The sequence below is a fragment of the Chiloscyllium plagiosum genome, unplaced genomic scaffold (genome assembly GCF_037043375.1).
Source record: "Chiloscyllium plagiosum isolate Xiang-an unplaced genomic scaffold, Cpla_swu_hap1 HiC_scaffold_6, whole genome shotgun sequence".
Lineage (NCBI taxonomy): Eukaryota > Metazoa > Chordata > Chondrichthyes > Orectolobiformes > Hemiscylliidae > Chiloscyllium > Chiloscyllium plagiosum.
Window position 1 is genome coordinate 26,440,654 of NW_028270144.1, and position 13,087 is coordinate 26,453,740.

At 41.7% G+C, this 13,087-nt stretch overlaps 1 protein-coding gene across 1 annotated transcript in view; it reads right to left on the reverse strand.

Moving 5' to 3' along the window:
- The window catches only part of LOC122550513 (kelch-like protein 1), a 435,982-nt gene that overhangs the window by 82,967 nt on the left and 339,928 nt on the right, over nucleotides 1-13,087 (reverse strand). Inside the window, exon 7 of the mRNA XM_043691355.2 lies at nucleotides 9,685-9,909. Coding sequence (XP_043547290.1) covers nucleotides 9,685-9,909 — 225 coding nt within the window. The remainder of the gene's footprint in view (nucleotides 1-9,684; nucleotides 9,910-13,087) is intronic.

The window sequence follows — 13,087 nt, forward strand, 5'->3', positions numbered from 1 at the left end:
GTGCTCAAGCAGAAGTGGAGCTTGGGTCTGGAAACCAGCATTCAGATGCAAGTGTGTTACTATTCACTGCAAGTTAACTCTGACCAGGCCTAACCATTGTTGCCAATATTTAAGTCCAATAGTCATCAGTTAAAATACACCTCTTGTAAAGACCAGCACTTTTACCTCTCCATGACTCTTAACTATAATATTCATTCTTAGCTTTCATCCTTTGTGCTTATTCCTCTGCTTGTCCTCAGTACTGTCGACAATAACTATCAATCTAGTATCTATAACGATAACCTGAACACTCATCTCAGACCATCACTTTTACCTTTCACCACTCTCCTTGTACTGTCCAATCAGGCACTCAACAATAGCACTTCTAACTGAATCGTCAGATTAGTTAGTATGTCTTCTGGCTGTTTACAGGTATTTAACTAAAGTAGCAAGATTCAATCTTCCAGTGTTGTTTTCCCCAATGTAAAATTAGATACGTTTGGGAGAATGAAGTGACAGTCAACTGGGGGTAGCAAATTGTGATTCGGTTCAAATAAAAAGTATTAGATGTCGGGGGGAGGTTTGTTATCTCGTATCTATTTCCTACTTCAACAAAATGCATTGTTAAAAGGATCTATGCATTATATTTTCTGAGACTATTAATTAATGGTAATTCATTACATCATGGAATAGTGGGTTGGGGGCTAGATAGAACATTGTCGTGAAGTAGAAGAGTAGGCTGAGTTAGAAATATTTTGAACTAAACTAGGCTGTGAAAAGGTACACTGAACATGAAGAAAACTGGGCAGAATTTTCATCTCCTTGTTGTGCACCTGTAAGAGCAAGTATGGTGACAAAATTAAATGAGAATGAAAGTCCCACATTCTTGACATCAAGAAAATGCTCCCTAATTTTCTCCAGAAGCCTTCGATGGAGAGTGCAGATTCTTACACTTGAATACTGGCAATGATCCTATTTTCATGCAGTTATATCTCTTTCCTGCCATGATTTACCCTATTTACATCTCTATTTCTGTTTCCTTGTTTCCTCCACTGTGCAACTCGACAGCACAAAACCCAGCAGGTAAAACATGGTGGGCACCGTGTGGCTCCAGTTCGTCGAATAACTGGCCCGGACTTCATCGAACTGTTTCACTTTAGTGACACAGTCCCCTCCATGCTCCAGGACAAATATCCTCCTCAATTCTTCATCCATTCAAGTCAGTATCAGTAAGAAACCAGCTTCACTACATTATGCCTGCTGTCGGACCAACTCCCGTACCACTTCAAGCTTTCAACACTTTACTCTGAAGCTGTCGGACACCTTCAAATATATCCTTCTGCCAGATTGCTTTGCATGCAGAGACAACCACATATCTCATGCACTTTACAGGATGCTTCCGCACTGACCTGGAATCACACTTCTTATGGCGCTTAGCTTGCTTCGTCAGTGCTATTGACTATATCACCAGGTTACAGCTTTTGTGGTTTAGATTGCTTTTTGTGGGAAAGGAAAAGGATGGTAGCTTGTGGTGGTGTAGATCTCTAAGCAGTAAATGTTTCAGTGAGGTATAGACAGGCCATTGGTATGACAATGTGCTATGTCAACATCCAAGCTACACAGCAGCTTATATGGCAAACATGCTACGCGTGCTTCAGTTAAATGGTGCTGTGTGAAAGTCAAAGTGGAAGAATCATTACTGAGAGAAGAGGCCAGGGCATACAGTCAAAGTCAGTCAAGGGAGTCATCTGATTACACGACAGGGGCTCGGCCACAGTTAATCCTACAGATCATGTGTAATTGGTCCAGGGATTACAGGCAGGTCAGACATGTTGCTGTTGGGATAGTGTGGGAAGGGGAGGTATGAGGTGGGGTAGTGAGGTAGCAGGTCTGGCGGGGGGAATGCAAAAACTATTTTTTTCACCAATAAGACAACGAGAATGAGTCTGATGGGAGTGGATGAAATAACAATTGGTGGCAATGCCAGAGCAGGAGAGGTGGTAAAGTGTCCTCAGTGAGTGTTTAGGATGCACGGGGATAAGAGTTTTCAGTACTTTGGGTGGACAGGATGTGCAAGAGGTTTGAGCAGAAATTATGCATGCAAAACTGAGCTATTGTCGACCATACTTGGGAAGAGGCACATGCAGTGACAGAGGTAGACTGAGGGCTGGACCTTGGGCAGGCGGTAGCAGAATGAAGGTGGTGGCATTGTGCAGCACAGAAGTTCATTGTCCTTCTTGTGGCACTGCTGGGCATTGTTTTTCACTTTGAACACAGCACTAACGGTGCTGCAAATTCTGTCCAGGCTGACTGGGCAACTTGGCATGGTTTCTTTTAGTAGTCAGCGGTAAAAAGCACTGTTCTTCTCTTGGCCACTTCATCAACCAGCATTTCTGGATTCCTGTCCTGTTTGCTTTGACCTGAGACCCTGCAGTATGAGAGATAGTTCCTAGACTGCAGCATGGATTGAAGTGTATGGAGTTGGGCTTTAAATATGGCCCCAGAGATATGTAGGTGGGGAAATCTGACCAGGAAGTTTGACTGAATACCACATAATACCCTGAGAAATACACTCAACAGTAATTGGGGTCTCTGGATGACTGGTCCAGCGATATTATCACTATGGCACTGCCTCCCTGTTAGTTACATTACTTTTACTTGATTTCCATCTTGTCATAAGCTCCAACTTGATTAAGACAACAGCCTCCTCTGGTTAAAATAAGTAATGGACTTTGTCTATCGCTTCAGGAAAAGTAGGCCTTGTAGACCTAATCAATAAAGGAGAATGGTGGCATAAATCTACCCAAGCACATGTTGACAATGGTTGGCATTGCATGCTCATACAACATAGTATGTTGTGGTGCGGATTGGAATTTGACTTAGATGCACAGAATGAATTCCAGTGAAGCCAGACCAAATTTCCACTTACAGTTTTAACAATGATTTGGGCAGACAGTCAGCAGCACAAAGAGATGAATAATCAAGTAGCCAGCTTAGACAACCCCATGACAATGTTCTACAAGGTTACATCTACCAGCAAGGGAAGAAACTCTTCAGACCTGGTGAGATAAGTGCAGTGGTAAAAGTGCCAGTCACACCAGATTGCATCAGATATCAATTACTTTTAGGAACAGTCCCAGTTCGAGTCTCAGCCACAGATAGTGATCTGATACTGGATCTGTGAGTGAAGTGAAGATCCCTGAAGTGCAAGGGGAAAATGTGGTGGAGTCATTACCATCATTCGAAAATTAAACACGAGGGAAATAATTTAAACTGAGGTCAGAGCAATAGATATATGACAAAGCAATAAAGGGACAATTTAGAAGACCAAGCAGATAAGCTCTAATGGAAGAAGAAAACAAGGAGAGTATTGAGACCACAATAGGAGAACAGATCTTTAATTGAAGCCATGGATGAGGTTCAAAGGAATAATAAGAGCACAGAAGCTGGGATTCATTCAGAGAAGCTGTTAAAGAGCCCAGCTCTTGGTTTCTTCGACACAATGCAATTAGCATGAATCATCTTGGGAAAACCAAGTAAGTCAAGTGCAACCACCAATATCAGTCTCAGGAATTGGGCACAGTCAGGCATCTAGTTAGAGTGGTCACAGTCATGGAATCTGTCCAGGCGGTGGGTCAGGATCAGATCTGTGAGTACTGTGCAGAAACTGCACTGATATCACACAGTGCTTTGGTCACTTATCATTGGGGCTCTCCAGCTAAGTTGCTCAAGGAGTGGTCCACATATGGTCTGAGATTTCTGATAATAAACACCAAGTGGAGAAGGGGCTATCAGGGAACTGTCCCTGCTTGTGGGAGACTGGGAGTTTAATGATGAGGAATTGGGGCAGAATCATAGGATACAGAGGTGAATACAATATGAAGGAGGTAACACAACATAGATAGGGGATTGACAGTGCATATGAGGAAACCGGGACATACGGGTGGGTGGAAGGGATGGGGTTTTGCCATCAACAGTGAACAGCACCCTGGAGGATATTAGGGTGGAGAGTGTGACTGAGGGAAGAAGTGTGAGTGGTATAGCATGAGCCTTGTTGAGAGGTTACTGCAGTGAGTACTGGTGGCATGGTGGCTTAGTGGTTAGCACTGTTACAGCACAGCACGAGGGATCCTGGTTCGATTCCACCCTCGGGTGACTGTGTGGAGTTTGCACATTCTCCCCATGTCTGTGTGAGCTTCCTCCAGGTGCTCCAGTTTCCTCCCACAGTCCAAAGATGCACAGGTTAGGTGATCTGGCCATGCTAAGTTCCCCATTGTGGTCAGGGATGTGTAGGTTAGGTGCATTAGTCAAGGGTAAATATAGGATAATAGGGTAGGGAAATGAGTTTGGGTGGGTTACTCTTCGGAGGGTAGGTGTGGACTTGTTGGACCAAAGGGCCTGTATCCATACTGTAGGGATTCTATGATACAATGAGTGTGAGGTAGCAGAGAGAGATGAGGACATCTATCCTGTTGGAGTGGAGATGATCATTAGTTCTTTTTCAGTCTTGAGCTTTCCTCCAAACTGTGGAAATGACAATAACTCAGGTGGCAGCATCAGACTAAGATGGCAGTATCTGGTAGTGAAGTCTCCTTTGCCAGTCCTGAGAGAAGAGGACGGCCCTTCTCTACATTATCCTGTCCACCAGGTTATCTGAATTTTGCCAGAAAAAAGGGCATCTATTTCCCCTTGTCACATACCATGACATGAACCAAACTGTGTGCTGCCCATGCAGGGCAGCTCTGCAATGCTAATGCTTGTGTAGATGCATTGTGGTCTTTGGTGGTGGTGGCACGAGGAACACTGATATATTCCAGGATATTCGGGCAGTGGTGAGAACTATGATAATTGACAGAATCATATGATAGTGTGAGATGAGAGATAAACTTTTGAGATATGGTAGGTACTTAACCACGTTAGTTTTGTCTGATAGCATGAGACAGCCCACATGGCTCGTGAAGGGAAACTCTCCATGAAACAAATGAAAGCATGAAAGTTTTAGTTCTTTATATATTGAACACTGATGTCAAGCCGATGTGAGTTCATGCTGTGCACAATGTGAGCTCGTCAGAAAGGATGATAAATTGTGAGAAGAAAACTATTGATCGTCAATAGGATCATTCACGGGGATTGACCAGGTGAAACACTGATACGCTGAGGAAGAACCTTGTCAAGGTATCAAGACTCTCACCAGCCAACTAGACAACCTGTAAGTGAACCACATTGTCTATTTTAAGGACAAATACTGTTCAGACTGTGGTTAGGCCACCAGCAGGTTGTACCTGGTCAGTGGGCACAGGATCTCATCTTACTGCCAGCTCCTATGCTCGACAGCACAACAGAGGGGACCATGGCGACTGCTGCTTGAGGAAGATTCCCTGGAGACTTAGGAAGGCACAGTGACCTCGCTGAGACAAAGGTTGTGTAGATGTATAATGGGGATTTGTGGCAGGGTGTGGGGCAGTCAGAAGCAAATGAAGTGTGAAGTCGACTGGCACACTGCTGGCCCCAGCCTTCCTGATGTCCAATGTCCCAGTGAGGCAGAGTGCCTTTGAACAACAGCTCAGCATTCTCCTTCCCCCAAGTGATGAGCTGACCACACAGTTTTAGCTGCTATGCACGCTGCATAGCATCATAGAATCCCTACACAGAAGCCATTTGAGTCTACACTGAACCTCCGAAGAGCATCCCGACCAGACCCAGACCCATGCCCTATCCCTCTAACCCTGTATTTCAAATTGCTAATCCATCTAACCTGCATATCCTGGACATTGGGTAATTTAGGAGAAAGTGAGGACTGCAGATGCTGGAGATCAGAAATGGGTTTATGCCCGAAACGTCGATTCTCCTGTTCCTTTGATGCTGCCTGACCTGCTGCGATTTTCCAGCAACACATTTTTAAGCACTGGGTAATTTAGCATGGCTAACCTGCACATCCTTAGACTATTGGAGGAAACTGGAACACTCAGATGAATCCCACTCAGACAAGTGGAGAATGTACAAACTCCACACTTACAGTTGCCCAACGGTGGATTTGAACCCTGGGTCCCTGGCGCTATGAGGCAGCAGTGCTAACCACTGAGCTCCTATGCTGTCCCCAGCATAGTACAGCCTATCTGCAGCTTGGTGAATCTGTGATGAAGCCCTACATGGTCATTAATTGATCATTAAGGACCTCAATTAGCCTGGGATAGGAAGGTCAACTGTGCTTTTTGACCCAAGAATTTTACTGGAGGCAGGGTTACATCTGTCCCTGGCTCACCAGATAAATTCCCTTCTCACCTCCAAGCTCACAATGAAAAAAAAAACGCAAGACCCCAGCTACTGATTGAAAAGCTTTTGAAACCTGGCACTAATGGCATTCTCCAGTTGTGGTGGCTCGTCAGAAATATTCAGATGGAGAGACCGATTTCCCAGGCACCCAACTCAATGGACAGGAAATTGTAAGTGGTACAATTATAGCTTCATAATAAAATGTCGGACTAAACAGGATTCTTCATGCAGTTTGGATATTCATTGAATTTTATCCCCTCTGTTTCTGTGAGAAAACAAGTACAAACAATTCCCCCAAAATAGTAAACATTTGATGACGTATAACCTACAGTTTTCAGTGATCTTGATGATTTGTACTTGGTGTATCTTCAATTGGAATCTAAGAACAAAGGAAGACTCAAAAAAGTTTAGTTCTTTGACTCATTTTGATCTTGTCACTCTGGTTAACAAGCACATGTTTAGAGTAAGGAGTGGGATGATTGTTGGACAGGGCAGCCAAATATACCATTCCAAAATTTGGAGATAAGTAAAATTGTGCAGATAATACTTCTGATGGGGGATATTGGTAAGAGAAGATTAGAGTCTGGTTTCAGTCTTCATAAATCCATGACTGAACATTTCGATGAATGAATGATATTTCACATTTAGAACTAGAAAACAGGCCTCCTGGTCCAGAGATAGGGACATTACCACTGCATAACACGGGCCCCTCTCCAATTAGTTCTGATGTCCTAGGCATATTCATCTAGTCGCTTCATCAACAATCTTCCCTTCATCGTTAGGTTAGAAGTATGGAAGTTGGCTGATGGTCACAATGTTTAGCACCATTCAGAGCTATAGGGAGACGTTGAATAGGCTGGGGCTGTTTTCCCTGGAGTGTTGGAGGCTGAAGGGTGACCTTATAAAGGTTTATAAAATCATGAAGGGCATGGATATGATAAATAGACAAAGTCTTTTCCTTGAAATGGGGGAGTCCAGACCTGGTGTGCATAGGTTTAGGGTGAGAGGGGAGAAATATAAAACAGACCTCAGGGGCAACGTTTTTCACACAGAGGGTGGTATGTGAATGGAATGAGCTGCCAGAGGAAGTGGTGGAGGCTAGTACAATTGCAACATTTAAAAGGCATCTAGATGGGTATATGAATAGGAAGGGATTGGAGGGGGCCGGGTACAGGCAAGTGGGACTAGATTAGGCTGGGATATCTGGTCGGCATGGATGAGTTGGACCGAAGGGTCTGTTTCTTTGCTGTGCATTTCTCTGACTCAATGACTCTATGACTTCATTGGATTCTGAATTAGTTGACGTTCAAATGTAGCAAGACCTGGACAATGTATAGGCTTGGCCGTGTGTCACTTAATTGTGAGGCAATGACCAACAGGAGAGCGTATCTATCTCCCCTTGACATTCAATGATATCATCATCACTGAATCTCACACCTTCAACATTCTGGGGATTCATTAACGAGAAACTTAACTGGACTAACCATATAAATACAATGGTTATCATAGCAGCTCAAAGGCTACGAATTCTGCAGTGAGTATCTCATTTCCCAAATCCCCAAAGCCTGTCCATCATCTGCAAGGCAGAAGTTAGAAATATGGTGGAATGCTCTCCACTTGCTTGGACCAGTGCAACTCCAACAACATTCAAGAAGCTTGACAGCATCCTGAACAAAACAGTCCACTTGATTTTTACCGCATACACCAACAAATGCTTTACCTACCACTGATGCTCAGTTGTGTACCAAACAAGACGCACTGTAGGAATTCACCAAAATGCCTGAGACAGCACCTTCCAAACATACACCCAGTATGACCAAGAAGGACAAAGGCAGCAGATATACGGGAGAACCATAATCTGTAAATTCCCCTCAAGGCCACTTACCAACCTGAATTGGGAATGTAACACCTTTCCTTCAATGTTTTGGAAGGGACAAAATCTGGAATTCTCTCTGTCCAATGACATTTTAGGTCCACCATTTGGTTCAAGAAGGCGGATCACTACCACCTTCTCAAGGGCAACTAGTTATGGGAAATAAATGCTGGTCCTCCAGTGATGCCCACATCCCATGAATGAATAAGAAAAAAACAGGTATTTACACAATTATTCTCCAAATGGTACAGAATGCTCCAAGTATCTGATATGAAAATGAAGCTCATTCAACTTAAAATAGTTCAAACACGAAAATAAAAGCATTGTAACCCATTTAGCATTTCCAGCCTGTTCGCCATTGAATATGATCGTGACTGATCGTCTGTGATAACTCATCAATGTGTTATGCTAGTCTAGTAAGTAGCTTACTTAATATAGTGGAGAAATGCATTACATTTAATATCAATGGATTAAATATTCAACAAGAACTGTTTCTAAACCAGAATAGAATTTGTTAATCTAGCAACATATCCGTATGACTACTTTTCATAACCAACAGCCGTCTCTCTCTCACTCTCTCTAGTAATATCTAATACATTAAATTCCACTAGCTTAATCAGAGAACTAAAGTCATTAAACTAGAACTTTAATCATGCTCAATTACATCACATCCTTGATTGCATTGCAGATTCTACACTGCTCACATATTCATATTGCAAAACAGAGATTTATTTTTATTCAATACTCTTGTCAAATAAAACCTGGAATTCATTGCTAATATTGGGGGTTGCTGCTAAACTTTAGGTTTTATAAGTCTCTTGTTCTCTGTAAATCAAGATTGATGAGAATGGAAATTATTCCATGACTGCCACAGGAATTATAATGCTCCTCAGGGATTCTCATATTCACCTCAGAATATTCCCTCAGATTTTCTTTTTTCCGTGTCTGAAACAAATAACTGTCAGCTTTGTTCAAATAACAGGAAAGGTTATTTAAAGGAAGTGTCTGTCTTGGTTTGGCATTGTCAGTTTTTAAATAACCAGTCCCTCAGTTGCTCTGTCAGCATTGTGATGGGAAATAAATGCTGGCCCATCCAGTGATGCCCACATCCCATGAATGAATAAGAAAAAAAGACAGGTATTTACACAATTATTCTCCAAATAGTACAGAATCCTCCAAGTGTCTGATATGAAAATGAAGCTCATTCAACTGAAAATAGTACAAACATGAAAATAAAAGCATTGTAACCCATTTAGCATTTCCAGTTATAAATACATAGAAAATTTTACAAATAAAATATCGACAATCATGTGAGAGTGGTTTTGAAAAAAACTGGCTTCGTATGAAAATGTTCCAAAAACTGTGACAAATCAAACAAAATGATTGTAAATTTTCAACGAACACCTTGATTATTTTTGGAGGGTAAGTGGGGGGAAGATAGAAGGGAATTCTAATTGAAAACTATCCTTTTATAATTTTTAAAAAAGATTATCATTCAGAACAGTCAGCACTTAACAATTCCATTCTCTTCCACGCACTGAAACCCGCACATTTCTTACCGAGACCATGTCTGTGAGTTGACATAGGAGGCAAAACAGTCCAGGTCTTTGTTTTAGGGTTGTAACATTCTACAGTGTTTAAAGTCTTCAGGCCATCTCTGCCTCCAACCACATAAAGTTTATCATCTATGACAGCAAGGCCAAATTGCAGCCGCCTGCCATTCATCACTCCAGCTTGGGTCCAAGTGTTTGTTCTCAGGTCATATTTTTCTATTGTCGTGGCACCTGATAAGACAATTAGGTGGCAAGATTGTAACATCACTGAGCATATTGGAATCCTGAGTACATATTTCACATGCAGCTAAAATATCAGTACTAAGAGTAAGGACAATTTGTTTGAAATTCATGGAGATCATTTTATGTGCAGATATTCGGAAATACAATTATTACTGGCTGAACCTTTATTCATTCATTTCAATTAATAATGTTTTACAATGAAGAAAGGCATGGTTTGAAATTTTACTTTTGCAACTGCATACTCGACAGGATATCAGGCAAAATAGAAATCACAGATTGAACATCAGTATATTATGTATATTTTTGAAAATTGCGATATTGTTATTTTAGTAATTAGATTGCTCATACTTACACATCTCTGGCTTTCACCACTCTACCATTGACAGCTGTGCCTTCAGCTCCCAGAGTCCAACATTCTAGAGTATTTCTGTATCAACAACTTTCTCTCCATCTTTAAGATGGTGGCTCAGTGGTTAGCACTGCTGCCTCACAGCATCATAGACCTGGGTTCAATTCCCCCCTCGGGCAACTGTCTGTGTGGAGTTTACACATTCTCCCCATGTTTGTGTGGGTTTCCTCTGGGTACTCCAGTTTCCTCCCACAGTCCAAAGATGTGCAGGTCAGGTGAATTGACCATGCTAAATTGCCCATAGTGTTAGGTGCGTTAGTCAGGGGTGAATGTAGGGGAATGGGTCTGGTTGGGTTGCTCTTCGGAGGGTCGGTGTGGACTTGTTGGGCCGAAGGGCCTGTTTCCACACTGTAGGGAATCTAATAAAATATCTATCTGCTTGGTCACCTATTCATTGTTTCGTTACACAGCTCATTCTTAAACTTATTTTGAGAAAGCTGCTGCGAAATGTCTTGGGACATTTAACTACATTAAATGCGCTTTAGAATTACAAATTGTTCTGTGTGTCGCTAGCCTTAATAACATGCCAAGATCTGGAATCACATTGTTAAAACATATAATGAATCAGTTGCACTGCTTTTGTTGATTAATTAAAAACTCTCAAAATCCCATTCCGGTAATTTTTAATTGAGCTATCATTTGTGAATATGCTAAATTAGCATTTCTATGCAGTTGTTCAAAAAGGCAAATTGAACTAGCTGGCCCTTTAGAGAGCCTCCTGAGTGATACAGACTGTAGATATTTTGCTGCCTAATGAAAGGGATAATAATTGGCTCCTGTTCTGATCAATACAGTGCAAAGATCCTGTTCCCTTAACAGGTGCCTGTGTATGGGATGGCGAAGTTCACTTCAATATGTTGAGCAACTTAACATAGACTGGTCCAAATTATACAAACATTTATCACTATAAGAGCTTAAAACATGTTGTTTTTTTTTAAAATTTAACTTATTTTCCTAATCAACCTATTCAGAGATATTATTATGCACCTCTAGAACAAATGAGGCTTGAACTGGACCTCTCAATCTGGAGTAGGGACACTACCACTGCATGACAAGAGGGCCTTTAAAGGATTAGTTGAGGACTCAGAATTACTTATCCAGTGACATTCCCATTATACCATCATCGCCTCTTCAAATGAGTTTCTATACTGCTGACTTATCAAGAAAACGCATTTGTATATGTACCAGCATGCTAGGAATGAATTTGAATTAATACCTCCTCTGCGAATTAAGTTTTGATTTTAACGTCCTTTGAGTCTTAAGAAGAATTTATAAACTATGGCATGAAAATAATATGATTACAGTTTTTACTGACTACTAGATTGTCATTATAATTAATTTTAGTTTGAAGATGTCACAATAACATTTCTATCTTGCACATTAAGCTCAAAATATTTTTTAAGATTTCAGAGCCTGGTTTCTTATGTTCTGAACCAGTTGAATACTGATATTAGCAAGAACAGATCTGCTCTTTTCTGAACAGTGAATTACAACCAGATCTGTGTGAGTATACAGGTATCATCCCAGAATGTCCTTCTGAGGACTTATCATTGAATACGCACTACTTCAAACATAATGTGTGAGCAAGCAAAACTGGAATAAGGGTATTTAGTATAAATTGTTCTAATAATATGCATAACTGCAAAAGTTTCAAAGTGTTCCCTCCCATTAGGTGTTTTACAACACATTTTGAATCACTAGAACGAGAACATATCTTAACAACTATTACAATGGTTTTCCATCACAACTGCAATGCAATGAGAAATGAAATGCAATGCAACTAAACAGCCCTGCAATTGATCCTCTGCAGCATAGCAAGACAACAACATTCATTATATGCAAAAGGGTTAATATTTAACTACACTCAAAATATTATTTTAATTGAATCTATTTAGTAAATGTGGACGGCACGGTGGCACAGTGGTTAACACTGCTGCCTCACAGCGCCAGAGACCCGGGTTCAATTCCCGCCTCAGGCAACTGACTGTGTGGAGTTTGCACGTTCTCTCCGTGTCTGCGTGGGTTTCCTCCGGGTGCTCCGGTTTCCTCCCACAGTCCAAAGATGTGCAGGTCAGGTGAATTGGCCATGCTAAATTGCCCATAGTGTTAGGTAAGGGGTAAATGTAGGGGCATGGGTAGGTTGCGCTTCGGCGGGTCAGTGTGGACTTGTTGGGCCGAAGGGCCTGTTTCCACGCTGTAATGTAATGTAATGTAATCTAATCTAAAGATAATGTTTTGCTGCTTTCATAACACTATATATATATATATTCACTGAACTGTACCTTGTAATAGAACATAGAACATAGAACAATACAGCACAGAACAGGCCCTTCAGCCCACGATGTTGTGCCGAACATTTGTCCTAGCTTAAGCACCTATTCATGTACCTATCCAATTGCCGCTTAAAGGTCACCAATGATGCTGACTCTACCACTCCCTCTATTCCTCCACCTTACTAAGAACCCTACCGTTAACCCTGTATTCCGCATTCTTATTTGTCCTTCCAAAACGGACAACCTCACACTTGACAGGGTTGAACTCCATCTGCCACTCCTCAGCCCAGCTCTGCATCATATCTAAGTCCCTTTGCAGCCGACAACAGCCCTCCTCACTATCCACAACTCCACCAATCTTCGTATCGTCTGCAGATTTACTGACCCACCCTTCAACTCCCTCTTCCAAGTCATTAATAAAAATTACAAACAGCAGAGGACCCAGAACTGATCCCTGCAGAACTCCACTTGTAACTGTGCTCCA